Source organism: Grampus griseus (genome assembly GCF_964374135.1).
Source record: "Grampus griseus genome assembly, chromosome: 4".
Classification (NCBI taxonomy): Eukaryota; Metazoa; Chordata; class Mammalia; order Artiodactyla; family Delphinidae; genus Grampus; species Grampus griseus.
This window is the reverse complement of record NC_138997.1, coordinates 112,406,893-112,434,631: the sequence shown is the minus strand read 5'-3', so window position 1 is coordinate 112,434,631 and position 27,739 is coordinate 112,406,893. Positions and strand designations below refer to the sequence as shown.

The 27,739-nt window shown below is 40.6% G+C and overlaps 1 protein-coding gene across 2 annotated transcripts in view; it reads left to right on the top strand.

Moving 5' to 3' along the window:
- The window catches only part of PAPSS1 (3'-phosphoadenosine 5'-phosphosulfate synthase 1), a 108,718-nt gene that overhangs the window by 46,891 nt on the left and 34,088 nt on the right, over positions 1 to 27,739 (top strand). For both annotated transcript variants that reach the window (XM_082653504.1, XM_082653505.1), the window contains exons 6-9: positions 8,395 to 8,508; positions 10,898 to 11,009; positions 13,453 to 13,658; positions 16,376 to 16,511. In XM_082653504.1, the coding sequence (XP_082509630.1) occupies positions 8,395 to 8,508; positions 10,898 to 11,009; positions 13,453 to 13,658; positions 16,376 to 16,511 (568 nt within the window). The remainder of the gene's footprint in view (positions 1 to 8,394; positions 8,509 to 10,897; positions 11,010 to 13,452; positions 13,659 to 16,375; positions 16,512 to 27,739) is intronic.

The window sequence follows — 27,739 nt, the reverse complement described above, 5'->3', positions numbered from 1 at the left end:
AATCCAGATCTGTGAGTACAAAGTGGGGGTCATTGTGGCCCCTTACAAGATCATGAAGGAATGTTACCTTCTTTTTTAAATTAATTAATTAATATATTTATTTTTGGCTGCGTTGGGTCTTCGTTGCTGCGCGTGGGCTTTCTTTAGTTGTGGCGAGTGGGGGCTACTCTTCGTTGTGATGCACAGATACTCTTCCCATTGTGGTGGCTTTTCTTGTTGCGGAGCACAGGCTATAGGCGCGCGGGCTTCAGCAGTTGTGGCTCGCGGGCTCTAGAGCGCAGGCTCAGTAGTTGTGGCACATGGGCTTAGTTGCTCTGTGGCATGTGGGATCTTCCCAGACCAGGGCTCGAACCCGTGTCCCCTGCATTGCAGGCGGATTCTTAACCACTGCGCCAACCAGGGAAGTCCCCAAGAAGGAATATTATCTTTTAAGGAGTTGTCTTGTTGGTGCTAGGAGAACATTGCTCTTTATGAGTGAACATGAATTTCTGCCAGTGGGGTAGGTTAGGCCAATGCATAATGCGGATACACAATGCACAGTAGAGGGGAGCGAGGTCAAAGGGCAGTGAAAAATTTTCATGTTTAAATTTTCCTTGATTTGCCTTAGAATATGAAATTTTATCATTATTAAGATATGGAATTGATTTTCACTGTCCAAGAAAAAAAATTTTTTTTTTTGCGGTACACGAGCCTGTCACTGCTGTGGCCTCTCCCGTTGCGGAGCACAGGCTCCGGACACGCAGGCTCAGCGGCCATGGCTCACGGGCCCAGCCGCTCCGCAACATGTGGGATCTTCCCGGACCGGAGCACGAACCCGTGTCCCCTGCATCGGCAGGCGGACTCTCAACCACTGCGCCACCAGGGAAGCCCAAGAAAAAATATTTTTAGTGTGGTCTACAGTGGGTATTTTAGGATGGTGGGTATTTTGGTTCTGTCCTCTCTGGATTGTCTTATTTCTCTTTTGATCTGGCTTACGTAGTATAATTGGTATAGGCAGTGTGGTCATTTAAATAAATACCTAATTTCTCAGTATTTTGTCAGAGCATCTTTATTTCCTCAGTATGCTTCAGTTGGCACATTTTTATCCAAGAAGATAGAAGACACTGGAAAATACTGAGGGTTTTTTATTTAAGTTTTTTCCTAACCCTTGAATGGTCACTAGATGGCCTGCTGGTATTGCATTTTAACTTGGCGGGTTATGACATAAAGAAGTAGGCTTCTTGCTGATGGTTTTAATCTAAAGTGATATTTTAAATACTGTTTTTAAATCTACTAGGAACTCTAGATTTAGTAGTGCTATAAATTATTTAAGGGTTTATCTTCCTATGAAATGGTGGTTTGGTGCTCTAAATGGGTTTTATACTGCATGTAAAACCAGACTTTGCAGCTCAGTTTTAAAGTGATGCCAGTATGCCGTTGGTGTTCATGCTTTGGAGGCATGTAGCTTAGATAATAGAAATTTAATAGTTTCATAAAAAGATGATTGAGCTCTCGTGTTCAAATCTGTTGAGATTTGGCTCAAGAAAAAGTTCAGAAAGTACCTAAAGGAAAAATTTTAAATGTGAAGTCACTGTCTTTATTAACTTATTCACAGTTCTTTAGGAAGATTAAAAAGAGAAGGCAAGAACTACTCTTTTCAGGTAGTGAATGTTGTTTGTTCTGCTGGCCAGTGTCCAGGAAAAAAACAATTTTCTCTTTGAACAAAGATACGGATACAACATATGTTAGGTCTTAGATTGTATTTAGTCAGTCAAGCAAAAAAAAGAAAAAAGAAAAAGTTTTGAGTATCCATGTTACATTTTAAAATTAAATTTTAAAGTATTTGTAGACCTCCCTCATTAACGGTAGCATGTGAATTGTTTACTGACCCCCTACTCAGGAGAACTCCTAGGAGCACCCCTGTTTCCTCTCTACCCTTAAATACTTGGCGACTCTGGCGCTCTTAAAACTGGAAGTAAGGGGTTAGGTACATGAACACTTGTTCCTGACCTGGCTTGTGATCTATTTCTGTTTTAAAGGAAATTTCCTGAAATAAAGGGTTTCATTTGTACAGGTTTCAGAAGAACACATGATTTTCTAACAGCTGACTGTTTCTCTGGGAATCCGAATGAATCTCAACTAAAATGGGTAGCTCATGTGGCAGGGACTTCATGTTCTGTTGTCCAGATCTCTTGTCTCACTTTGAGGTGGTTTTGACTCTTTTAGATGTTCAGTAGTGGTTTTGGAAACGAAAACTATTTGTCAGTAGAATGTGCTAGGAACTGACTGTGTCTGCATTTTAAAACCTTTTTGTCTTCCTGATAGTTGTCCAGTCCACAGAGAACTCGCTTCCTCTGAGTATGTGTTCCATGTTCCTGTTGGCTCCTGCTATGTTTGTGTTAATTCCAAAAGTGCTCACTTTATGTACCTTTTTAGAAGAGAAAAACAGTAGCAACCTCTTGAACCTTTATTTTGCCATTGGTTAGATATCAGAAGAATTTTCTAAGTTGTGAGGTTAAAATTCAGTTTAAAATAATTGCAGGGTGTGAATTTTGAAAATGGAAGAATTTTGTGACATGCTTGTAATGAAAACAGTTTTATACTTAAATTTTCTTTTTTTTTTGCGGTACGCGGGCTTCTCACTGTTGTGGCCTCTCCCGTTGCGGAGCACAGGCTCCAAACGCGCAGGCTCAGCGGCCATGGCTCACGGGACCAGCCGCTCCGCGGCATGTGGGATCTTCCCGGACCGGGGTTACGAACCCGTGTCCCCTGCATCGGCAGGCGGACTCTCAACCACTGCGCCACCAGGGAAGCCCTTTAAATAATTTTAATTATAAATATTAAGCAATAAAATTTTATGTAATTTAAAATTATTTTCTCGAACGACTTCCCTCCTTTTTGAAAAGCAAGTGATTATAGGGGAATTCCCTGGCGGTCCAGTTGTTTGGACTCCACACTTCCACTGCAGGGGGCACGGGTTTGAACCCTGGTTGGGGAACAAAGATCCTGCAAGCCATGTGGCATGGCCAATAAAAATTAAAAAAAAAAAAGTGATTATAACCTCTAAGTTCATGCCTACAAAGCAGCACATTACTAACATGCATTACTAAAGCTGTGGCATTGTTAGCGTACAGAACATAAAAAAATAATTTGGTTGGATTTATAATATAGATACCACTCTTTCGTGTTCAAACTAGTTCTCTTGGATTTGCTCACAAACTGTAATTCGTTTTTTAACTTAGGGTGTGGTTGGAAGGAAATAGACACGACATATAGAAAGAAACATTTGTTGGTTCTCAGTTCTTACTTTGAACAGAGTCTCTTCAGAGGGAGCAGGTTCACATACCTGAGTGTACACTCCAGTGTCCTGGCGTTCTACAGAAGGGGGGATTCCAGGGTGGAGGCAAGGCGGAGACACACCCAGCCTCGTGCTGGGAGCATTACAGTGCGCAGTGTGCACTGCTGCTATTCATTAGTATTTGTGAGCTGACTCTGGTGATGATGGCTTAGGAAACCAGCTAAAAATGCCCTGTTGCGTCCAACAGAGATGAAAAGATTTAGTCTATTGGATGCGCTCCTCTGACCCTCCAAGATTGTTGACAGCTATTAGTGGTAAATGGGGGGTGGGGGAGAGTAGTCAACACATATCGCAAAAAAGGCATCTCATCCTTACAAAATAATATAGGCTTCAGAGATGGCAAAGAAAGCTTTACGTAGAGTTGTTTGTATCAGTGAAATTCTTCTCTTCCCTGGAGTTCCTGTGTCATTTATTCCCAGACTGTGATTCTGGTTTTCAAAGTTCTAAGGGGTCTCAAGTGGTGGAAGTGGAGGTTTTCAATTTATTCACAGTGATGGAGTTTGAGAAAGTTGGTTGAACATCGTTCACTTGTTATTAATAGAAATGTTTAGATGTAACTGAAATGTTGAATATCTTTACTTTTTGTCTAGGACTTTATTAACACAGAAAGATCACACACTGACCAGAAACCCTGGGAACTGTAAATGTTTAATAAAATCATGAAAGTAAACTAAGAACAATTTATGTGGCAAAATGTTTCATAACTTAGTTTTATGGGAAAAACAGTAAAGATTTTTCTTTTAATTTTTATTTTTTAAAATTTGTTTTCTTATCTGGAGGAGAATAGTGTTGGGACCTGAGTTGGAATCCCAGTTCCAACACTTATCAATTAACTGTACGACCTTGGAAAAAATAACCTGATTTCTCTGGCTTCAATTCTCTCATCTGTGAAATGGGAAATAAAAATAGTACCTGTCTCAGAATTGTACTGAGGATTCTATTAATAAATGTAGAGTGCTTAGGACAGTTCCTGGCATGTAGCAAGCACACTATAACTATTATTTATTGAGTATTTATTTGTGTGGTAAGCACGTTGGAACACAGTACAACAGGGATTTGGGGCACGTTATTAACGTCTCCTGAGCCTTAATTTCCTCATCTGTAAAAGGAGGATAGCAATAGCTTCTTCTATTTTCATAGGTAGGATTGCATGAAAATTAAATGAATTAGTTCACGTGAAGCCCTTAGAACATTGCTGGTATTGTTGTTAGCATCCAGTAAATGTGAGCCCCGCAGTTTACATACTTTAAGTCATTTGTCACAGCAGCCCTGTAACTACACACACACACACACACACACACACACACACACAGTTTTTGGTGGCAGTGTTGTTAAACAGCTGAGACGGAGACAAGGTGAGAAATGTTAGATAACCTGCTCAAGGTTGCACTGTTAGAATCTGAACTCAGGTCTTAAGTACAAAAATCAGAAATAACTGACCTATAGACCTGTGTTGCGTTCTTGTAGCTCTTTTTGGTTTTGAAAATGTTGTGTGTCTAATGTTTTGTGATTAATGCAGATATTTAATTTCAAGTGTGTTTTGTGAAACTACCACACTCTTTCTCATAAAAGCCCTAATGAATGCCTGACTTTTTGTGTAATTTAATTTAGCATTTGTTCCTAGTGTGGAGGACTTAAATTCTTTATTTTACAAAAATGTGTGTTCCTCAAGGTACCTTTCAGAGCTTTACATGTCCAAGAAGCTAATTGAACATATAGGGAGTGTGTGCAGTTCCCTTAATGCACATCATACTGTTCTGGGAAAAGTTGATTCTGAATTTTTGTTTTCTGGTTGAGGGAGTAATAGCCTTTGTAGAAAATGCTGAAACTACCAGTTGCCCTGTAATGCCCATGGGTGAAAAACGCTTGGCGGGGAACATATATAGGGTGATGGGTTTTTCTCCTTTCCACATTCTCTTTATTGCTGTTTTATAATTTAAAATAAATGTATTAAAAATAATTCCTGGAGTTAGAAGGTACAGAATGGACTACCTTAAGCTATTTCTCTCGCTAGATTTAAAAAAGAGTCTTTACAAGGTTGTACGGTATTTACATCTACAAAGAGAAAATTGAGGCTGTCTCTCTTCTTCATCATTATTCTTTGATGCCCTCATGTCGTGTTTACCTTTAGTAAATACAATAAGTAGCCGTCTGCTGTGGGTACCTGCTGCAGGCTTAATTGCAGAAGGCGGTCTGGAAGGTTTATGAAGTGCCCTGTGCTGTGCGGAGTTTGTGCTTAACACACACTTTCTACTTTGCCGTGAGTGGTGGGATGCTCAAAGGACACAGGGCTTCCAGAGACCTAGCTGAACGTGGTGTGGTAGTAAGCAGTGCTTCTTTATTTATGTCTTTTAATTTTATTCTTTCTTTCTTTTTTCCTTCATGTTTACTCTTCTTATTCATTCTTGGGTTTTTCATGAGAAAGATCAGAGGCCTTGAATTTACTGGTAGGAGGAGCTTGATTTTGGTACATGATTTAGCCAGTGCTCTTCCATCTTTGAGGGGACAGAATATCAGAAAAATGTAGTAGAATAATTCTTTCTAGATTCTCAGAACCCATACGGACTGCTTGAGTGGTAGCACTCAGGCTTTCATGAGATTGTCTAGCTTTGAGACACATATCTGACTCTGCTTTTTTCTACTACTGAAGATATTAATGAAAGTCCAAATGTAAGTTGAAGTTTCTTCCCAAACATTTTCTTTCTAAAAGTAGTAGGTATTGTCCTTAAACACCTGGTTCTTCCATTAATATTCATTTTGAATTACTTTTTCTGTTGTTATGCATTTTTTAAAATGGGTTTTATTTTTTAGAGCAGTTTCAGGTTCACAGCAGAACTTGAGTGGAAAGTATAGAGAATGAACTCCCATGGCTCCCCTCCCTGCCACACACAGCTTATCCTGCTACCAGTATCCCTCACCAGAGTGGTACCTTTGTTATAATTGAAGAACCTACATTGACACATTGTTATCATCCATAGTTCATAGTTTACATTAGCATTGAACCTTCTGTGGGTTTTGACAAATGTGTAATGACATTTATACACCATTGTAGTATCATAGAGAATAGTTGCACTGCCCTAGAAAATCCCCTGTGTTCTTCCTATTCGTCCCTTCTCCCCTCCCCTGTAACCCTGGGCAACCACTGATGTTTTTACTGTCTCCATAGTTTTGCCTTTTCAGAATGTCACATAGTTGAAATCATACAATATGTAGCCTTTTCAGACGGGCTTCTTTCACTTAATAGTCTGCATTTAAGTTTTCTCCATGTCTTTTCATGGCTTGATAGCTCATTTCTTCTTAGTGCTGAATAATTAATATTCCATTGTCTGGATGTACCACAGTTTATCCATTCATCTACCAAAGGACTTCTTGGTTGTTTTCAAGTTTTGGCAATTATGAGTAAGGCTGCTATAAACATCTGTGTGCAGGTGGATGTAAGTTTTCACCTCATTTGGATAAATACCAGGGGGCATGATGGCTGGATTATTTGGTGAGAGTATGTTTAGCTTTGTAAGAAGTCACCAGATTGTCTTCTAAAGCAGCTGTACCATTTTGCATTCACACCACCAGGGAATGAGTGTTCCTGTTGCTCCGCATCCTTGTCAGCATTCGATGTGGTCAGTGTTTTGGATTTTGGTCATTCTGATAAGTATATTCTAATGGTGGTATCTCATTGTTGTTTTAAATTGCATTTCCTTGATGATATATGATGTAGAGTATCGTTTCATATACTTATTTGTCATCTGTATATCTTTTCTGTGAGTTGTCTGTTCAGGTCTCTGGCCCATTTTCTAATAGGATTCTTTTCTTACTGTTGAGTTTTAAGATTTCTTTGTATATTTTGGGTAACAGTCCTTTTTCAGATATGCCTTTTCCAGCTATTTTGTCTCAGTCTGTGGCTTGTCTTCTCATTCTCTTGAGAATTAATTTATTTTGCATAAGAAATTATTGCTTGGATACATATGGAAAACCCTTAATCAGTGCCAGTTTTGGATGCTTATAGAGATTACTTGATTGATTTGACTGGAAAGTTTTAAAGTAATTAAACACATTTGGTAGGATTTCCCAGGTGGTCCAGTGGTTAAGACTCTACCCTTCGTATGTATAGCTGCTTCACTTTGTTATACAGCAGAAACTAACACACCATTGTAAAGCAATTATACCCCAATAAAGATGTTAAAAAAAGAAGAAAAAAGAAAAGACTCTGCTCTTCACTGCAGGGGGCGCCGCTTTGATTCCTGGTCAGGGAACTAAGATCCTGCATGCTGTGCAGTGTGGCCAAAAAAGAAAAAAGGAAAAAAAGGAAAACCCCCCAAAACACATTTACTAATTATTCCTAGGTATATGACAAGTGTGAATAGGCCTTGTAAAGGTCACTGGATGAGCCGTGTATAAGAGCAGTATATAAGTTTGTGGTAATTACAGACAGGTACTTGTGGGACAGATGAGATAGAGCACTGTCCCAATGTGATATAAATGAATACTAGGACGTTTTGTTAAAATTTCCGGACTACATTTCGTAAGACATCAGAGACTGCTGTTTCTCAAACTGCAGTGGTGGGAGTAGAGCTGACGTGCTCTGGAATACTGTGTTACATGACTAAGAAGGTGGCTTTAGTGACAATGGTGACAAAGATGCATGTGGAAGCTGGAATGAAATGGTTTTATAATATGTTACAGAAAATAATGATTATGTTTAGAGTGCTTTTTTTGTTTATTTCTTTGTTTCCAAATTATTTTTATCATTACCCCTTACTTGAGGTTACCTCTTCTTTGCCGTTGCATGATCTTGACTTATATGGCATATTCCAGGAATTTCTGTCTCACTAGATAGTGGGAGATTAGATTAATGAAGTCTTGCATGTGGGATGTTACCGGCTTGCAAGTAGACCAGCTGTCACTAGGAAAATTGATTGGGAGGTACAGCATTAAATCCCTGTCTTACACGTCGTTTTTTAAGTCTCATTTTGAAATGTTAATTTTCTTCATTAAGATACCCTTTGGGGAAAGCTAAACTGTTGAATCAAACATTTAACTGTACTTTTGTGTATGTATAGGATATTGTACCTGTGGATGCCTCTTATGAAGTGAAAGAACTCTATGTGCCAGAAAATAAACTTCATTTGGCAAAAACAGATGCAGAAACATTACCAGCATTGAAAATTAATAAAGTGAGTGCTTTGTTCCTTTTCCTACTGAGTGATTTAACCTTATGTATAGTGGTTAGTCTATAGAATTTGTGATTTTATTTTTGTGTTTGAGGGTGTGAGTGATAGTGGTAGTTGTGTATATCACAATTCCCCAGGGATGGGAAATATGTTTTATTTGTAAAACCGTATTTCCAAATTACCATGGCTTTGATTTCATTTTAGTCATAACATTTATTTATTATGAAATATCAAAGAACAAAGATTATGTAAGATTTTTAGGCTTATCAGAAGGAATGGATTCTAAAAGGTTAAAAACCTTTAATAATTAAATAATTAAAATGAACAGTTTTTCCCTTTAAACATGTTTCCTAATCCCTTGTCAAAACCCTGACTTTCCCTTTCTTATATCGTGAAGAATAATTCTGTTGTGTATGTTAGCTCTAATAATAGCATTAGGTGTTTTTCCCAATAGAAAACTGCTTAGTTAAACTAGATATGACAATGGTGACTATAATTTATCACTTTCAAATCTTAGAGAATTTAAATTGTGTCATTCAGATATACTTTAAAAATGGAGAAATTTAGGAATAAGAATGTGGACCGGGACTAGAATTTCCCAGCCTTTCTTTTAATATAGTTAAAATCCCGAACACCCAGGGAGGTGCCAAATGTGCAAGTAGGAGAAAGAAAAATAACCCCCCAAGCCTTCTGAGGTCGGAGGAAGACTCTTCAAAGACTTACTCACATTCCTGATAGGAGTATATTATCTAGGTGATTTGTGTGATTGGGTTTCTGACCAGAAGCTAAGACATGCTGCAGGGGAGCAGAGAGAGGGAGAGTTGGAGAGCAGAGGCACTCAAAGCTGACTTTGCAAAGGCACAATAGATTTTGTCACTGACAGACTGTGCATCAAATGAACGAACACACACACACACACACACACACACACACACACACACACACAGGGCAGGGAGGAGGGAAGGGGAGAGAGAGAGAACGAAACTGAGAATGAATGCATATGAATCCAGGTCAGTTAGACTCAATAACCCAGAAAAACAGCTGCCTTTTCTAAATGTGATCTTTTTTTCAATACGGTAGTTTGTTCTTTGCACAGCAGTATGCAAAGTAATTAATTAAAAAAATTAGGTTACATCATATAATGTATGCTAGGCTGCCATAACAAATACCATACCCTGGATGGCTTAAACAACAGAAATTTATTTTCCCATAGTTCAGTAAGTTAGAAAGTCCAAGGTCCAGGTGCTGGCTGATTTGTTTCCTGGCGAGGCTCCCTTGCTGACTTGCTGTCAGACGCCTTCTCACCTTATCCTCACAGTGTGTCCGTGGGAGCTCTGGTGTCTCTTTCTCTTATGAGGGCACCAGACCTGTTGGGTTGGGACCCACCCTTTAGACCTCATTTATTCTTTATCACCTCTTCAGGGCCCTATCTTCAAATACATTCACATTGGGGGTTAGGGCTTCAACATATTTTCAGGGGGACATAAACATTCAGTCCATAATAGATACCATCTAGAATTAGATTCCAATAGAGAAGAATAGTGGCCATTGTCAAAGGTTTAGGAAAAATTAGTAAGAGGAGAACTTGAAAGTGAAACAATTTGGTGCACGAATATAATTTTTTCCTGTGAATTGAAGGAGGGGAATGCTTTACCATTATTTGATTTTTCAGTGGAACATGCCAACCTAATACTTTGGGTATACATGGTAAGTCACATCATAATGCACACCTCTTGGCCAGGTGCTTTATCTTTTCTCGTATGAGAATCACTGCTCCGTGTGTATATATATACACACACACACAGTTAAAAAATGAGCATATCCAGCTTGCGTTAATTCATCAATTCTTTAATATTCTGATGGGATCTACTAGAAATCTTAAAGTTCAAGAAATAATATAGTGTTTGTAAAATGAAGGGTACTCTGTCATTGGTGAGGGATTTTGTTTTGGTAAATATTTTATCTAAAGTTTGTTTTAGTTCAGGACAGTGGTTGTTAGAGTGTAGTTTCCAGACCATCATTGTTAGCATTTTCTGGGCACCTGTTAAAAATACAAATCCTTGTGCCACAGCAAACTAGCTAAATCAGAAACTGGGGGGTGGAGCAGTCTTCATTTAACAAGCCTTCCAGAGGTTTCTTAATACATATTAAAGTTTGAGGACCACTGGTTTAGGAGATGCTATTCTTATGGGAAGCCTAATGTTATTCAGATTTATTAAGAAAAATACATACTTTCCTAGTGACCTTATTGTTTATTAGATTTGTAAAATCTATAAACATTCTCGAGAAGTTCGTTTCCATTGCTTTCAAAATTAAACTCCAAAAAGCCATTAATGCTTTTGTTCATAAGTACATGAAATAAAGCATTTTTGTTTACTGTCTCGTTTACTAGGTGGATATGCAGTGGGTGCAGGTTTTGGCAGAAGGTTGGGCAACCCCGCTGAATGGCTTTATGAGAGAGAGGGAGTACTTGCAGTGTCTTCATTTCGATTGTCTTCTGGATGGTAAGACATTTAAAAATATTCAAGTACATTGAGTATGGAAAAGAAAGCACACAGTTGCAGGGATTCGTCACTATTTATAGAGAGTACTGGTAACATCTTAACGGAGATAGCACTTAAAGACTAAATTATATCAGTACTGAATATTTTAAACGTATCATGAGATCTTTCCATTTTTAGTTTTCTTGATTGTGACTTATTGCAGGGGGAGAAGGACAACCTGGGGATTAAGGCTGAAAATGGATTTAAAAAACAAATACAGTTTCCCTATGCCATATCTACCTGATCACGGTAAAAAGCCTCTCCCCAGAAAGTGTACATACTTACTAATTGTGCTGTGCTGAAGCCCATGCTTGCTTAAGCTGGGTGTTCTAACAAGGAATCAGGGAGTCCCAAGTTAAGGAGTCCTGAAATAGGTGGTTAAAAGGATGGTTCTTCCTACTCTTTTAAAACACTAAAAAAAAAAAATTGCCAAAGAAATTGATATTTAGGGTATTGTAATTACATTCCAGCTACCTTAAACTTTGTATATTGTTGGTAAGATTAATGTACTACAATAAAGAAAATATTGCTGAATGTTAAAGAACTATGCCGTATGATCCAGCAATTCCACTTCTGGGTATTTATGTGAAGAAAACAAAAACACTAACTAGAGAAGATAGATGTTCACATATGTTCATTGCAACATTATTTACAATTGCCAAGATATGGAAGCAACCTAAGTGCCCATCAGTAGGTGAATGGATAAAAAAGATGTGGTGTATATATATATATATATATATATATATATATATATATATATATATATATATATATATATATATATATACACGCACACACACACACACACACACACACACACACACAATGGAATACTATGCAGCCATAAAAAACAATGAACTTTTGCCATTTGCTGCAACATGGATGGACCTGAAGAGTATTATGCTAAGTGGAATAAGTCAAACAGAGAAAGATAGATACCATATGATTTCACTTATATGTGGAATTTAAAAAACAAAACAAAAGAACAAACAAAACAAAAACAGACTTGTAGATACAGGGAACAAACTGGTGGTTGCCAGAAGGGGGTGGGGGTAGGCTCAATAGGTGAAGGGGGTTAAGAGGTGTATAAACTTCCAGTTATAAAATAAATAAATAAGTCACAGGTATATAATATACAGCATAAGGAATAATATGGTAATAATTTTGTATGGTGACAGATGGTTACTAGACTTATTATGGTGATCATTTCTTAATATGTTTAAATGTTGAATCACTATGCTGTACATCTGAAATGAACATAATATTGTACGTCCACTATAATACTTAACTTTTAAAAAAAAGTCATAGAACGCTGCAAAGTTGCGACCACGTTCTTCTGTGTTATAACTTCTTTTGACTGGGGAGTAAAATAGATACTAGAAGATGTAATTCCTACTCATTGTTCTCAAGAACCTTTAACATAAGAATTAAATTATACTTCTTGATTTTCTTCCTTGGAAATAATGGTAAAGTCTTTGTGAACTGCCTTCTTAGTTATGACTTAGTCTTGGGTGTGGTGTAAATCTACCTATTAATTTTCCATTTTGAACTCCACCTTACGGTGGTAATTTTAAAACAACCAAACTGTTATCATGGATTTTGTTGACGTCTTTTGCCCAAAGAAGGCATGCCATGATTTCCCAAAAAGTGTGGTTTCTCTTTGATAATGTAAATAATATCCACATATGAATCTGAGAGTGTATTTTATTTTTCTAACTTGCGCATAACGAATAGGAAAGAAAAAAACACTTTCAGAGCTTGAAAGGTTGGGAACTGAGAATGTGCTTTTGGGCTCACTGGCAACATATTTTGGTTTAAATGGAGCCACTGATTATTTACTGCCTTTGTTTCCTGACCAGTATAGCTGGCATCAGTTCCATTCTGATTAAAAAACAAAAAACTTTTTGAGTGTTTTCGTCTTCCTCTCTCAAGGATATCCAGGTATACCAAGTATACTCAAGTTACTTAACCAACTTGCCACTCAAAATGTAGTTGTCAGCGGTATCAGTTATAATATTTTTCCTGTAAAGGCCCTGAAGCATAATTCTTTGTCTTACTCATGTATTTTTGGTGATGTTAGGCTTAACCCGCCGATTATTCCTTACTCAACAGTTGCTTAAACTTCTGCGCTTCTTCCCCCTAAAGACAGTTTCATGAGTGGTTGTGAGGAGTATTGCTGCACACAGTGTTGATGTTCTTAATTTTTGCTGTTTTGTTTTGTTTTCAACTCTGGGTTTGTTGCTTGTTCTCTGCCTGCTTTTCTGTGCCAGGTACCAGTGGAACACTGTCACTGGAGCAAGAAATCTTTTATTATTTGAAGAGTGTCTACTGAAGTGTGAAAGGTAGATGTCAGGCCCGCTGAGTAATGCAAGCTGTGTGCTTTATGTTCTTTTGTGCCCTGCAGGGGGTGTCATTAACTTGTCAGTACCGATAGTTCTGACAGCTACTCAGGAAGATAAAGAGAGGCTGGACGGCTGCACGGCTTTTGCTCTGATGTACGAGGGCCGCCGCGTGGCTATTCTTCGCAATCCAGAGTTTTTTGAGCACAGGAAGGAGGAGCGCTGTGCCAGGCAGTGGGGAACAACATGCAAGAACCACCCCTACATCAAGGTCCTGAGTAAACCTTGCCGCATTTTATCTTGATTTGCCAGTAATGTTTGTGCTGAAATGTGAGGCATTACCTCTATATCAACTATGCCATTGGAACTGGTAATATTTTGCAGAATCAAGGCTGGAACTTAGTGTGAACTTTTAAAGAAACTAAGCGAAGGGGTTCCCTGGCAGTCCAGTAGTTAGACTCAGCGCTTTCACTGCCAGGGCCCTGATTGGACCCCTGGTCGGGGAACTAAGATCCTTCAAGCTGCATGGTGCAGCCAAAAAAAAAAAAGAAAAGAAACTAAGTGAAATTTTAGTAGCTTTACCTAGAAACTTTATATAGCAGCTGTTTAGATCATGGAAGTGTGTTCAATTTCATTTCATTGTCTTATGTAGGACAAAAAAGGGATAAACTTAAAAAACAGGCAAATATATTGTTTTATAAAATAAAGAGGTTGAACTAACGGTGTCAGACATTCCTTCAGCATTAAAATTCTACAGTTATTAATAACAAATAACATAGTTTACAAACCATGCTTATGTAAATTTTTTGAACCACATAGCAGACCTATAGGATGGGTGGCATTTCCATCTTACACATGGAGAAATTGAGACTTTATGGGGGACATATGTTCTTGGCCAAAGTTAGGCAGCTTATGGTTGGGATGAGGGTCTGATTTGAATCCAGGACCTTGGGCTTTAAAGCCATCTTCCATAATCCTTAGCAGAACGTCATTATTGGCTTATGTAGAGCTTCCCGTACTCTGTAATCCCTACCACTAGAGAGTACTTTTTGTGTGAATTCATTGGAGGAGACATTTTTTAATCACTGAACATATGTGAATGCTGTTTATATTGTGTGCCACTTTTATTTAGAGCAGTCTGTAAGACTTCTTAGGTTAGTTAGGACTTGGTGTGCAGCCTTGAGGAGCCAATAGGATTTGGAGAGGAGGGAGCTGTAAGAAACGGCTTCCCAGGTTTCTGCGGCAGGGCGAGCAAAGACTCGGTGTGTTTGAGAGAGGGTTGGTGGTTCGAGTGGGAGAGAGGACCTTGGGCTTCAGTTTCTACTCCAAGGTGTTAAAATTTTGTTCAGTCATAATAACAGTTTACATGTATTTATGCTTTTCAGCCACGTTTCTGCTTTTCAGTCCTTACAGTGACCCTTAGAAGTAGACAGGGTTATTTTCTTTATTCTGAGGAGTCTTAGAGTGGGTTCAACTTGCCCAGAGCTGCAGAGGTACCTGTGAGGTGTCAGGATTAGAGTCTGTCTTAGGTCTTCTGTGCTCTTTCCCCTATGCTGCTCTGCCTTCCTAGGAACAGAGAGGTGGCAGGCAGATTTGACAGGGTCACAAACGACGTGGTGATTTGGGAAGCCAGCTGGGTGGTCTAGAGCAGGGTGTCCCTCTTCCAGCCCCATGCCCCCCGGTACCAGCCATGCCCTCCCGGTCTCCTGGCTGGAGTCCAGCTTCCTGTCATACTCATTGAAATCCATTCTCCTTAGTGCAGCCAGAGTGAGTCTTTTAAAATATAGATCTGAACATATCACTGCTCCCTTTAAAACTCTCCAGTGGCCGCTCATTGTAATCAGAATAAAACCTGTGAGGCCCTGTGGGACCCGGCCCTGGCCTTCTTCCACCATCTCTTCCACTACCGCTGCCCCTCTCCTTGCTTTGGCCTTTCCGACCTTCTAGCCACATTAGCTTTCTTTCTGTTCCTCAAAGACAGAAATGTGTTTCTCGCCAGGACTTTGCAGTTGGTGTCCCTCTGCATGAACTACTTTACCTCTGTGACGAGTTCCTTTTCATCATCTCCGGTTAAATGTCACCTTCCTCAGAGAGGCATTTACTAACTCCTTTCTCTTAAATGCCATTCACTCTACTCCCTGGACACTGTGTTCCAGTGCCCTGTTTGTTTTCTCTGCAACATTTATTTATCACTAGCTGATAGTTCTCTGGTTTCTCCTCTGTCTTGCCCACTAAAATATAAGCTCCATTGGAGTAAGATCTTTCTCTCTCGTTTTCTGCTGTATTTCCCAGTGCCTAGCACAGGCCCTGACACATACCAGTGCTCAGTGAATATTTGTTGAATGAGTGGTTTGGTGGATGGGTAGAGACCTACTAGTGAGGGAGACCACGCAGGAAGTGACTACGCAGTTGAGGTGCATTGTTAGCAGGTAAGTTGAAGCCGTGGGGGAAGAGCTTGAGCTGCATTGCAAAAATGGTTGGGTCCTAGAGGGTATATCTTCTCCTCTCAGATGCAGAGAAAGGACACGAGTGGAGCCGAAAGAAATTTGAGGTGGTGTGGAGATTGGAAGGCAAGAATTTGTGTTCAGCTCCATCATCAATACTTTAATTGCTCAAAAGTTTAGGATTGGAGAACACAAGAGGGCGGGATGACCCAGGCTCACACACTTTTCTGTTAATCGACATACAACAGCAATGAAAAGAATGTTTAGGTTGCTTAAAAAAGTCGTAGTTATTCATTTTGATTTTGTTTGCGTTTCATATGCAAATATAATAGCTGCGTCACAAATCCTTTGCAAAATTATAGAATATATTCTAATTCTACAGCATCTCTAATGCCAGTTCAGTTGATAAACCAAACAGATTTACCATTGACCTTAAGATGAGAGTAGTTTACAGGTATATTTAGCTTGTATGAGAGAAACGTTCTTACTTATTTTGATATTGGTTCCTGTTAAAAAAAAATTATCTCCTTTCTCTTGCCATTAGATGGTTATGGAACAAGGAGATTGGCTGATTGGAGGAGATCTTCAAGTCTTGGACCGAATTTATTGGAATGATGGTCTTGATCAGTACCGTCTTACTCCTACTGAGCTAAAGCAGAAGTTTAAAGATATGAATGCAGGTAAGACATGGACCTAATTATCTAACATGGGATTACTTGGAGTTTCTCCTTGATGGGGAGGTTCTCGAAGATTTTTTCCAATGCTTGCTAAAATGTAAGGCAGAATGAGGAGTAAAGATAAATTTAGCAATGGAATATGTAAGGAAAGGTAGTCAATCTGAATCACCCTACGTAGTTCACTCATATCAATGTGCTTTATATCCCAGAATGTCTTATTGGAGTGGAATGCACCACTGCAGAAAATAATAGAACAACAGTATCACATTTGCTATTCATTCAGCAAGTGTCTGTTTTGCATCTTGATATGCCAGAGTACCAAGTGCTGAGGATTCATAAATAAATAAGACAGGAGTTTATGGTGTAGAAGAGAGAGACTGTCAACAAATAACAGAAAAAGTTGTTGAAGAGTAGGTTAATAATGATTTCAGATTTCTGGATTAGGAGGAAATGGAGCAGTAAATATAGAGAGTTTGTAGAAACTGTTCTTTATAGTACTGTCTTAGAAAGTGCCCCAGGACAGGGATTTTTATATTAGACATCTGTGATTAGCAGATGTTTTACACAGAAGTAGGTAAATGATGTGTTTACACGGGTGCGCCCACACTTGCAAATTCCGGGGGCCTGCCACAGCATTCGCTGTAGATTTTAGGAGGCTGTTTTTTAAGGTCTGAAGAATTTGAAGCCTCCTACAATCATGCTGCTAGTGAATTCTCACCCACTACAGAAATGGTTAAACACTAAGCCTTGGTGCTGCTTTTTAAAATACCTTCTGTGTACAAATTGAGGAGATGTGGCCGAGAAAAGTCAGGTGGGTATGGATGCCTTTTAAGGGACTACCCGGCCACCCAGCCGTATTTATTAAGCAGAAGCCCGCCTTCCCAAGTGACTCCAGAATCTGGGCAAGAGCTCCCATTTCATCAGTTGTGTTTAGGTCCTGTGACCTCTCAGATCCTTGGTAGTCATTCAGAGTCCTGTGTGCACACTGCCCCCTACTTTACCACTTAGAAGTTACGTGGTTGTGGGGAAAGGGGTTTCCTCTCTACGGCTCAGTTCCCTAGTTGTACAAATGAGGACAGTGATGGTACCCGACACATAGGTTTTTATTTTTAAAAAGTGAAATGAGCTAAGATGCTTAGGCACCGTAACAGTACCTGGCACACAGCAAGAGGTTAAGGTGTCATTATTTCTGTTACGTGAGTTGGAAGCTAGTTTTACCAGTAAGTAAAGGGCATACAAGTAAAGGGAAGAGAAAGAGTATCTGTTTTTTCTTAAGCTGTGTCGTAATTAGCTGATACTTGAAATGATGTGAAAGGGATCAAGCACTGGAGGCCCGAGATGGACACACACTCTTCAGACCTCCACAGTCCCCACCAGCCTGCCTCGTTCATGCACATCTTTTGCTTGGCCCCCTTACGGTATTTGATCGTGTGGTGCCCCGTTCTTCCTTCCGAATTTTATTCCTCTCCTCTGAATTTGAAGCACATATTTGGCTTAAACTACTTGTGCAGGAATTTCTCCGAATATTACACTCGGCGCTTGCTAATACAGCAGCTTGTTTTCTTCTCTTGCTAACACGTTTTGGGCCCAGTCGTAGAGGACTGTGTCATGAACTGTATTATGACTGCTGTAAGTCAGTGATGGTGCCGTATTCTCTTTTGTCACTGTGTGACTTAAAGGTCCGTGTGTAAGTCAGTTTTGACCTTTGAGATGTAAGCAAGTGGGGCTTCTGGGAAAGGTTTTCCTTCCTGAAAAGAAACTGGCTTAGGACAAAAGTTATCCTTTCCCATCCTTCCTCTTCCTCCTGCTTTGGATGCTGTCATGTAAGGGTGCAGTGTTTGGAGCTCTGGTAGCCATTTTGTACCGTGAGGATCCATAAGAATCTTATACTGTTTGAGTTTCTGATCCAGCCCTTGGGTCATCTGTATCCAGATTTGTTATTCAAAGACCTAATGCATGTTTGAGTTGTATAAGACACTTCTAGTTGGGTCTTTGTTTATTTCCATCCAGAAGCATCTGATAGTTTAATATGTGTAGACTTCTCTTTTTTTTCTGGTGAACAGGACATGTTTCACTGAGGACTTGCTGAGACCGCCTTGCTTACTTTAATTTGTTTTCAAAATAATTTATATCTGGAATTCGTGTTACTAAATAAATTTTTAGCACTGTTGAGGGGTCTTATCAAGAAATTATCATTCATAATCCAAGACTTTATATTACGTCTGTTTTACATTCTTCCTTGTGTACCAAACATTTTAAATCATTTAGAGGATTTGTTGCATAATGAGTGATTGCAACTTTGTTTAAAGTAGCTGAGAGCTGGTTATTAGCCTTAAATCCAGCAAAAAAGATGATGGAGTGTTATTTTGTTTACTTTTCCATTTTAGACTAAGGCAAATAAGCAACAGACTGAGGAGGTCCCTTTATAGTTCTTATTCAACTCTTTCTGGAAGCCAATAACAAGTCATCTACTCTTGTGTACAAATCATAGTTCAAGGGAGGGAAAACGGGGAATATTTTTTTTTCTTTTACTTAGGGTTTCTATTCTTACCTCTCCCTCCTTCTCCTTCCCTCGTCTTAGGGAATATTAGGTAATCTTTGATTACCCTGTGTGGGTTGTTATCCTGTGCACATTGATATGATCAGTTTTGCTGTTTCTAGACCATTCTGTAGCTGGAAGGATTGAGAGGTCTTTAATACCCACGTCAGTGATTGCAAGGTGACACGGTTCCAGATGGCAAGTTCTTTGAACCACCGATGATTGACCACTATCCTGGAAAGAAAGACTGAATTTCACTTAAGCCAAGTAAGAGCCAGTCAGTGTTTATTACACACAGGGTACTGGTGTCCTGCTGGGTTACAAAGGGAAACGCTGACATCATTTCTCTCAAGCTAGTATGTGGTAGCACAGCGTTGAATACATCTGAGAAAGCTTTGTCAAGTTGTTGAACCACAGACTGTATTTTAAATGAATGGATAGAGACGGTAGATGGATATATTAGGCTAAGTGGGGAACAACAGATGCCTGAGAAAGCTGAGGTGGAAGCAGATAGTTTGCCTCTGAAGGCACTGGGCTTTCTTGCCTGTATGTGGCAGTGGGCTGGAGATGCTGTAATCTGAGATTGGGTGACGGAGCCTCTTGTCAGTCAGGTCAAGGCCCACTCAGATGAGGCTGTGAACATTATCTGACAACGTGAGTGTTTAAAGATGGGCGGTCAGGGCTGAGGGAACCGCCAAAGAATGATGAGGCATCCGGGGACTAGCAATTTGGGGTAGTATGACCATTCCTGCAGGGCATCGGAAGGCAGCATTGTTTCTGAAGTGGGATAAGAGGAGCTGGAGCTGTGGCAAGGGGCTGCCGGGCAGGAGCTAGTTGTCCGGGGTGTAGACCCCGCTGGGATCCCAGCGCTGAAGCAGGATGCTACTGGGGCGAGACTTCTGTCCTCCGTCCTCTGGTTGCCTACTGCTGTCTCCCGTATGGAGGCAGGAGTACAGCACTCCCACCCCCAAACACGCACACACATGCACATGTACACACATGCACATGTGCACACGCGCACAGAGGCACGAGACAGGACTGGACAGGAAGGGGAGTGGAGAACAGGCAGTACAGTGTCCAGCTGGCAAAAAAGCTTTATTTCCAACATTATTTTTCACTCTAATTTGAAAGCATTTCTAGTCCTGAGAAAGAGAAACAACTTGCTGCCGTATTATGGGGTATGAGAGTGCCTGTTGGTGAAAAATTCTAGTCTATTCATATTTACTCAAGTAGCCTAGCCCTGTCGTGTTGATTTCTTTTCCCCCCTCATGAGCAGTTTAAGTAAAAGAAATGACAGTCCCGAGGGAGGAGGGGGATCAAACTCTTTCTCATTTCCAGCTCTCTTCAAAAAACTCCCACAGAAACATAGCGTGCGTGCACCCCAGCCTGCCTCCCAGCAACGCTGGAGTGATTGTCAGGACCCTCTTGTTCAGCTACTGTATTGATTTGGGGAAAATCAGAAATGCCTGTACTTAGAGCTTTGGGGTAAAGTGGCAGATAATAGAGCTTGCGTAGGACTGCAAGAGAAGACTTATCAATTACTGCTGTATGCAGGCCAGTTTTCAGAGAAGTTGAAAGGAAGACAGCAGGCGGATGTTGTAATTCTGGGTCTAGTGGTTGGGATGCAGGCCGGGGCTCTGCCTGTGGGCTGGGCAGCGAAGCGCAGGTCTGAGAAATCTGGGGGAAGGAGTTAGCAGCGCTCCCCTGCTGACCAGCTCATTCGTTGCCCACAGCTGCCCTGCTGGGGAGCTGCAGTTGTCCCCGGACCCCTCGCTGAGAAAGTGAAGCACAGGGGTCCAGCCCAGTGTTTGTACTGTGCCACATCAAGGTTCCGTGGCCGTGGCGCTAGATTAGGCAGCCTGTGTCCTGCACGTATTCTGGGGGTCAGGGCCCAGCCCCCTCCCACCACCAGAAAACACTCACGGTTGCCGTTCTTCCCCTGTCAGAAATCAGCGCATCCTGAGAAGAACCTTCTTCACTGTCTTCTTCCCCTTCCGTCTGCTGGAGGGAAAGGGATCAGACTGTACTTGTTAACATGGTGTGTTGGCTCCTGGACTGGATGGTGTCGAATCCGGAGGAGAGGGAGAGAAACTGTAGTCCGGGGCTCTTCCTTTACTTAGACATGAGGTATAGGAGAAGGTGCAGGTTTCAGCAGCTGGACCTGCTTTTGGCTTGAGATGTGAGGGTGGTAAGTGAAGGTGAAGGAATTGAGGGGTGGGGTGGTAATGAGCAGCGTCTATTGAAACATTGTTAGTAAGTCTCTGTAACTGATGAGTTGGAAGCTCAGGACTTAGGGATGCAGCTAACAGAAGCCATCTGTATGCACGTGGTAATTGAATCCAGGCGAAGTGGGGTAAGTTTCCTGAATGAGTACGTAAAGAAAGAATTTCCTAGGACCCAGCAATGAACTCTGTGGCTCTGAGAGGACTACAGGATGTCAGAAACAGGTGACTAGACCAAAATGGGCCAGGCAGAATATAAAATGTCATGCACATTTGATCACATCTATGTAAAAACGTGTGCGTAAGGAGAAAAACTAGGAGGCTATGCAAAACCCCCAAAACAGTTATATTAAGATAGTGCATTTGGGGTGGTTTTTCCCCTCCAAGTTTTCTTCAGTGTTTCATGGTTTTTACTAAAGAAAAAGCATAAAGAGGCAGATGAAATAGAAAAGGTTGGTGCCACGGTTAACAGGCCTTGAGGCTATGAAGACAGTGGCATAGTCTTTTTTTTTTTTTTTTATGTCAGAGGCAGCAGAGAGGTCAGGACTTTAAAACAGGAAAGTACCTTTTGGGTTTGCCAGGGGTTTCATACTCACCGTGTGGCAGAGCAGGAAGGAATTAGTTGAAGGAGTGACTCCATTCCCGTTCTTTTCTTCCATCACTTTATCCTTCACATTGTCACCAGACTTAGCTTCTGAAAACAAAGATCTAATCATGTCCTCTTGGAGCTGAAGGAAGTATATTCCTTCTAACATGGATTTATTCTCTGATAAGTGAATGTTTGCTTCTCCTCCGCTGACTAGATTGTAAGCTCCTGGGGGCAGGACCAGTTTCACTGTCCCCCCAGGACAGCGTATCTAAAACAGAATTTTCATCCTGTCCCAACTCCTTTCTTCCCTGCCCCCCTGCCTGCTTTGGCTGCTGGATGGAGGCTAGATGGGGTTGTGGGGGGGACCAGTTGCCTCATGAAGCAGGGATGAAGGGCTGATGTGGGCACGGGGAGTGAAGAAAGCAGGGTTTAGTGAGGTTTAGGGAGCAGAGCGATGCGGTGCGTGTGGAGGATGGCAGTGGTCCTCCAGAGTCTGAGGCTCTGCAGTGGGTAGTGGTGCCTGCGCTCAGAGGTCGTGGAGGAGGACCAGAGGTTCAGGAGGAGGCTGGCGGGAGTGCTATGAGGCAGGTGGAGAGACGGTCTGGAGCTTAGAGGAGTTTCGGTCAGATGACGTAGACCCGTGAGTCAGTAACACGTAGAGCGCTGCTCAGTGACCTCAGCACCGGGGAGGGGTTTGAGGGAGCGGGCAGCGCCAGTCTCTGCCGTTGTGACCCCATTCCCACTGTGTAGGTTGTCATTGGTCAGACGAGCCTGTCTGTATCCTGGGGGAGGAATAGATTGAGTGAGTGGGGAGAATGAAAGAGTTGGTGGATGGTTTATTTTATATGGAAAATATGGGAGCACGTTTCTGCGCCACAGTCTTCTGATTTTGCTGTCTCCCCACTCCACCCACTGACCCTCCCCCAGCTCAGTCCCGCACAGTCTACTAGCCTAATTTTCTGGGCAACATTACTGATTAACTCACAGTCTCTGTTTGGAACACAGTATCCCTCCTAACCTATCATTCAAAATTCTGCGCGATCTCACGTGCTAGGCTTCGTATCCATGTTTGACAAGATGGACGATTCTGTGTCCTCAGACGCATCTGCTTTCCTGCCTCCACACTTCTGCTCACACCAGGCGTCTTGGTCGCAGTGCTCTTACTTCCATCACCCGAATTTCATTTGTCTTTCAGAGGTTGGTAAACCACAGCCTGCACGCCAAATCTGGCCCACTGCCAGTTCTTGTAAATAAAGTTTTACTGGAAAATATCCACAGTCGCTTATGCATCGTCTGTGGCTGGTTTTGCACTGCTCGGCAGGGTTGAGTAGTTGCAGCAGAAGCCGCATAGCCTGCAAAGCTTAAAATATTCACTCTAGCTCTTGAAGGAAAAAGTTTGTTTTTGTGCACGGCACCAGCAGCTTCACAGTGTAATTTCTGTAAATCACAATTATGGAATTCCTGGTCCTTTCCCAGGGACGGCGGCAGAAGGCTAGAAAGAAATGGAAATCATAAATGTTAATATTAAATTCCAGTCATTTTGAAGATAATGTCCCATTTTCAAACACGGTTGAAACCCTGATCTTAGGTAAAGCAGTCTTAAACTAATCCGTAAAGAGTTATAAGCGAAAAGACAAGTATTTTCTACCAGTTATGGTGTGACAACGGGGAATTCGCTTGTCCTTTAGAAAATGGGGATGAGAATGTGAAGAATTACTGAAAGTTGCTCTAAGTATCAGTGGCCCCAGGTCCATAGTGGCCCATTATTCTTTTTCCATCCTTGATGGAAAATTGTTGGAGGAAAATGTAATGGTGATGCATACTGGGTTATGTTAGTTGGGACAATACCTTGGGAATGTAAGCTTCCAGTGGATCAGGTGCTTCCATTACATTGTTCATCCACATAAGTTCTCTAGTGGGGAAACCAGATGGTAGGGATGACAATGCAGTCTGGAGCTACAGGCAGTTAAAGCCATTTGTGTAATTCATTGATAAATAGTTACAAGGGATTGAAAAGGCTGGAAGTTTAGGAAAGACCTGTTAATATTGGCAAGAAAAAATGGGCAGACAGAGCAAATGATCATTGGATTTCTGAATGGAACTGATAATAAGGAAATAATTCTACCTGGAAGAAATTTTGGCAGCAAAATCCTTTATATGCTGCTAATGTAAACTTTTAATAAGTCATTCATCTTAACTTTATCTGTTAAATGTCCAGTGTGGAGCTAGATTAATTCTTTTTGGAAAGGAAACCTAGGTAGATGAATTATTAGAATCTGTGAAATACGTATATTTGAGACAGAATTTATGTATGTTTCCTTTTGCACATGCTGTTCATATAAATAATCTTGCTAAATGGCAGTTTTACAAAATCAGGTTTGACCTGATTGGAGTCTAGGAATGTAGTCATCATACACCTGAGATGTATTACCCAGGGGTCCTATTCACAGTTAGGCACCTGTTCCTGATTAAGGAAGGCGAAGGCTGCATATTGCAGCACAGAGCTAATGCACCCTCCTCTTGGAAACACTCACTGGAGTGTTGGTTTGTACTAGAGTAGACCTTGAGTCACCAGTAGAACAGTGGGTTCAATTTCCTGCCAGGAACTTTTAGATATGGTGTTTTTTTGGTTTTTTTTAAATGAATTGGCACTGTACATCTCACCGTGCTGGGTACTTTATATTATTTTAGCTTCATAACAGTAACCTTAGTATCATCCCCACTACGAAGATGTCAAAAGTGAAATTAAGTCCTTAAAGACCACAGTCCATGGTTAAAAATTGTTAAACCTGTAATTTGAACCCGTAAATATCATGTTCCAAAGCAGTGCTGCTTCTACATGTATCTTCTCGTTTAAAAATTATTAGGGAAAATTTGAGACATATGATACTTAATCTGTAAGTAGATACAATAGTGTGAATGAATCCCTATATACCTCTAACCCAAATTCAGTGGTACCAACTCTTGGCTACTCTTGTTTCACCTGTACCCCTACCTACCCCACTGCATCCCTGCATATTATTCTGAAGCAAATCTCAAACCCTATGTCATTACCATCTAAATATTTCAGAAAGTATTTCTTAAAGGTAAGGACTTTAAAAAATACAACCATGATATCACTGTTGCACCTAAATAATAATAATATCAATAGTTTCTTAATACTATCAAATATCTAATCAGTGTTTATATTTCTGATAATTTCATAGTAGTCACATTTCTTTTTTTATAGTTTGTTTGAATCAGGATCTAAATAAAATCTACATGTTATAACCAGTTCATATGTCTCCTGTCATAATTTTTTACTTTGTTTTTTAACTTTTTATTTTGAAATAATTTTAAATTTACAGAAAAATTACAAGAATAGTACCAAGAACTCCTATATATTCTTCACCCAGTTTCCATAATTAACACTATATTTCTTTGCTTTCTCATTCTCACTTTCTTTGAAAGTTGCAGACATGATGCCTCATTACTTAGTTATTTCCATATGTATTTCTTGAAGATAAGGACAGTCTCCTACCTAACCTCAGTGTGCTCATCAAACTCAGGAGAATACCATTGATAAAATACTGTCTAATCTGTGCACTTCACTCACATCACGCCACTGTCCCAATAATGTCTTTTATCACAAAACCAACAATGACAACTAAAATCTTCTCTTTGCCACCTTTCCTTCCTGGTTCGGGATGTCAGTCATGTCTCTTTCGTCTACTTCATTCGGAACAGTCGCTGAGTCTTTGTCGTGTCTTTTACAACTTCGGCATTTTTGAATAGTCATGTCGTTTACTTTCTTGACTGTCTCTCAGTTTGGGCTTATCTGCTCTTACCTCATGATTAGGTTCCGGTTACACGTTTTTGTCAGGAATCCTGCAGGAAACAATGCTGAATTCTTGGGGCGTCATATTTGGTGGCTCACAATTTTGATTTTGTCCTATTACAGATGAGGCTAACTTTTTCAAAGTTAACTTTTATCATTTAAGATCACGTTTACCAGGTTTTTGTGCTGTAAAGTTAACAAATTATTTTGTATGTACTAACAGGTGTTTTGGGGGAGAGATCTTGAGACTCCATAAATATCCCCTTGTCATCAAACTTTTATCCGCTAGTTTTAGCCTGCTGCACATGCTACCAAATGGTGATTTTTCTAATTCCATCATTCCATCTACGTTTATTAGTTGACTTTCTACTGTAAGTTAACGTTTCCACTTCTCCATTCGTTTTTTTTCATTTATTTTATTCTTTCTGGATTTACAGGTTCCTATTTTACTCGGTGATTTACAATCCATTAATATTATTATTTACTTGATATTTAGCTTGTCCTAGGTTGGCCTTTGGGACCGTGTCAGGCTGGTTGCTGTATCCTTTTGACAAGTCCTCGTTATCCTCTGAGCACTTCCTTTCCTTATGACACAAAAGACGTTCCAGCTCATGTTGTACTTTCCGTGCCCTAGCCCTAGAATTGGCCATTTTGCCAAGGAACCCTGCTTTAAGTGAGGAATAGTATTTAGAAGGTAAGATTTGGGCTTTAGTCTTGCTCATTGCCACTGGGTAGTCATTGCTCGTAGGACCTTTCAGCAGACAGAACCAAGAAATGTGCATAAGCACGTACACTCACACACGTTTATATCTGTTCCTGTATATATCTGTCTATGTAGCTGAAAACCATGAGGTCACGCTGCCATTTTCAACCCTAATCCAATACCACGCGGTCTTTTCTAGCCTTCCTTCTTTTGGGTATTTTTGCCTCCTCCCCTACAGTGAGAATCCTGGCTGCCATTCTACTCAGTCTATTTACTTATTTGCTCTTATTTGCTCTGTTTACGCTCCCAGGCAAATGAGCTGTCTTCTCAGCCCTGGCCCTGTTTGCCCCTACCACGCAGGCATCTCCTCGGCCCTGGTGCTACAGGCTTGTGCTGGGCCAGAGTCCTCTTACTCTCTTTCCTCCCCGTGGTGCGAGCCTGGAGCCACTCGCCCCCAACCTCTCCATCAGTGCAGTAACTCACATTAGCCCGGTAGTAGGATGTATTAATGCTTAGTAAGTGTCTCTGTTGTGCTTCAAGGCTGTTTACAAAGAATGGGCAGTACAAAGGGAAGGGAAGAGAGGGGAGAGCACTAAACTTGCTGATGAGACTTAGGCCGGAATCAGAATGCAGGTTCAGTTCAGGCAGTAATCGCCCCTGAATGGAGCAGCCTTAGTGCTCATATGCAGGAGACAGTCTTCGTCTGTTCTTTTTTGGAAGGACTGGAGTATAATAGAGTCAGGAAGTAAAATTCCTTCTTGGTCTTGGGGAAGGGGAGTTCTGGAGTTCTACTTAATGGCTAAAAGGGATGTTTTGAAATCTTTTGAAATCCATATACCATCTCCAAAATTTGAAGTGATTTCAGAAGGATAGAAAAACTTTCCGGTCTGTACCCCTCCTCCCATTTCCTTAAAGCAGCATAATTTTAAATACTCACATATTTGTATCAAGACTTCTTTTTTGTACCTTATGTCATATAAGGAGGAGAAGTGGAAACTCTAACTTATAGTAGAAATTCAACTAATAAATGTGGATGGAATGATGGAATTAGAAAAAAATCATCATTTGACAGTATTGGCAGCATGCTAAAACTAGCAGATAAAAGCTAGCAGCTATTTCTTTGGTGAAAACCAGCCTTGTTTCTCAAGAAGAGGTAACTTGAGAACTTCAAAGCATAGTGAAAATGCTCTAAATCTTGGAATATCACAGGATGTGTCCCCAAAACTCTCCTGGTCAAGTAGGGCGCCATAGTTTTCTTTCTGTGCCTTTTGTCACGGTGATAGAAGAGGGTCAGAACTGAGACTAGATTGGGGATGTTGTACTATTCGGCTTAAAATTATGCAGGAAGAGGAAGTGGTTCC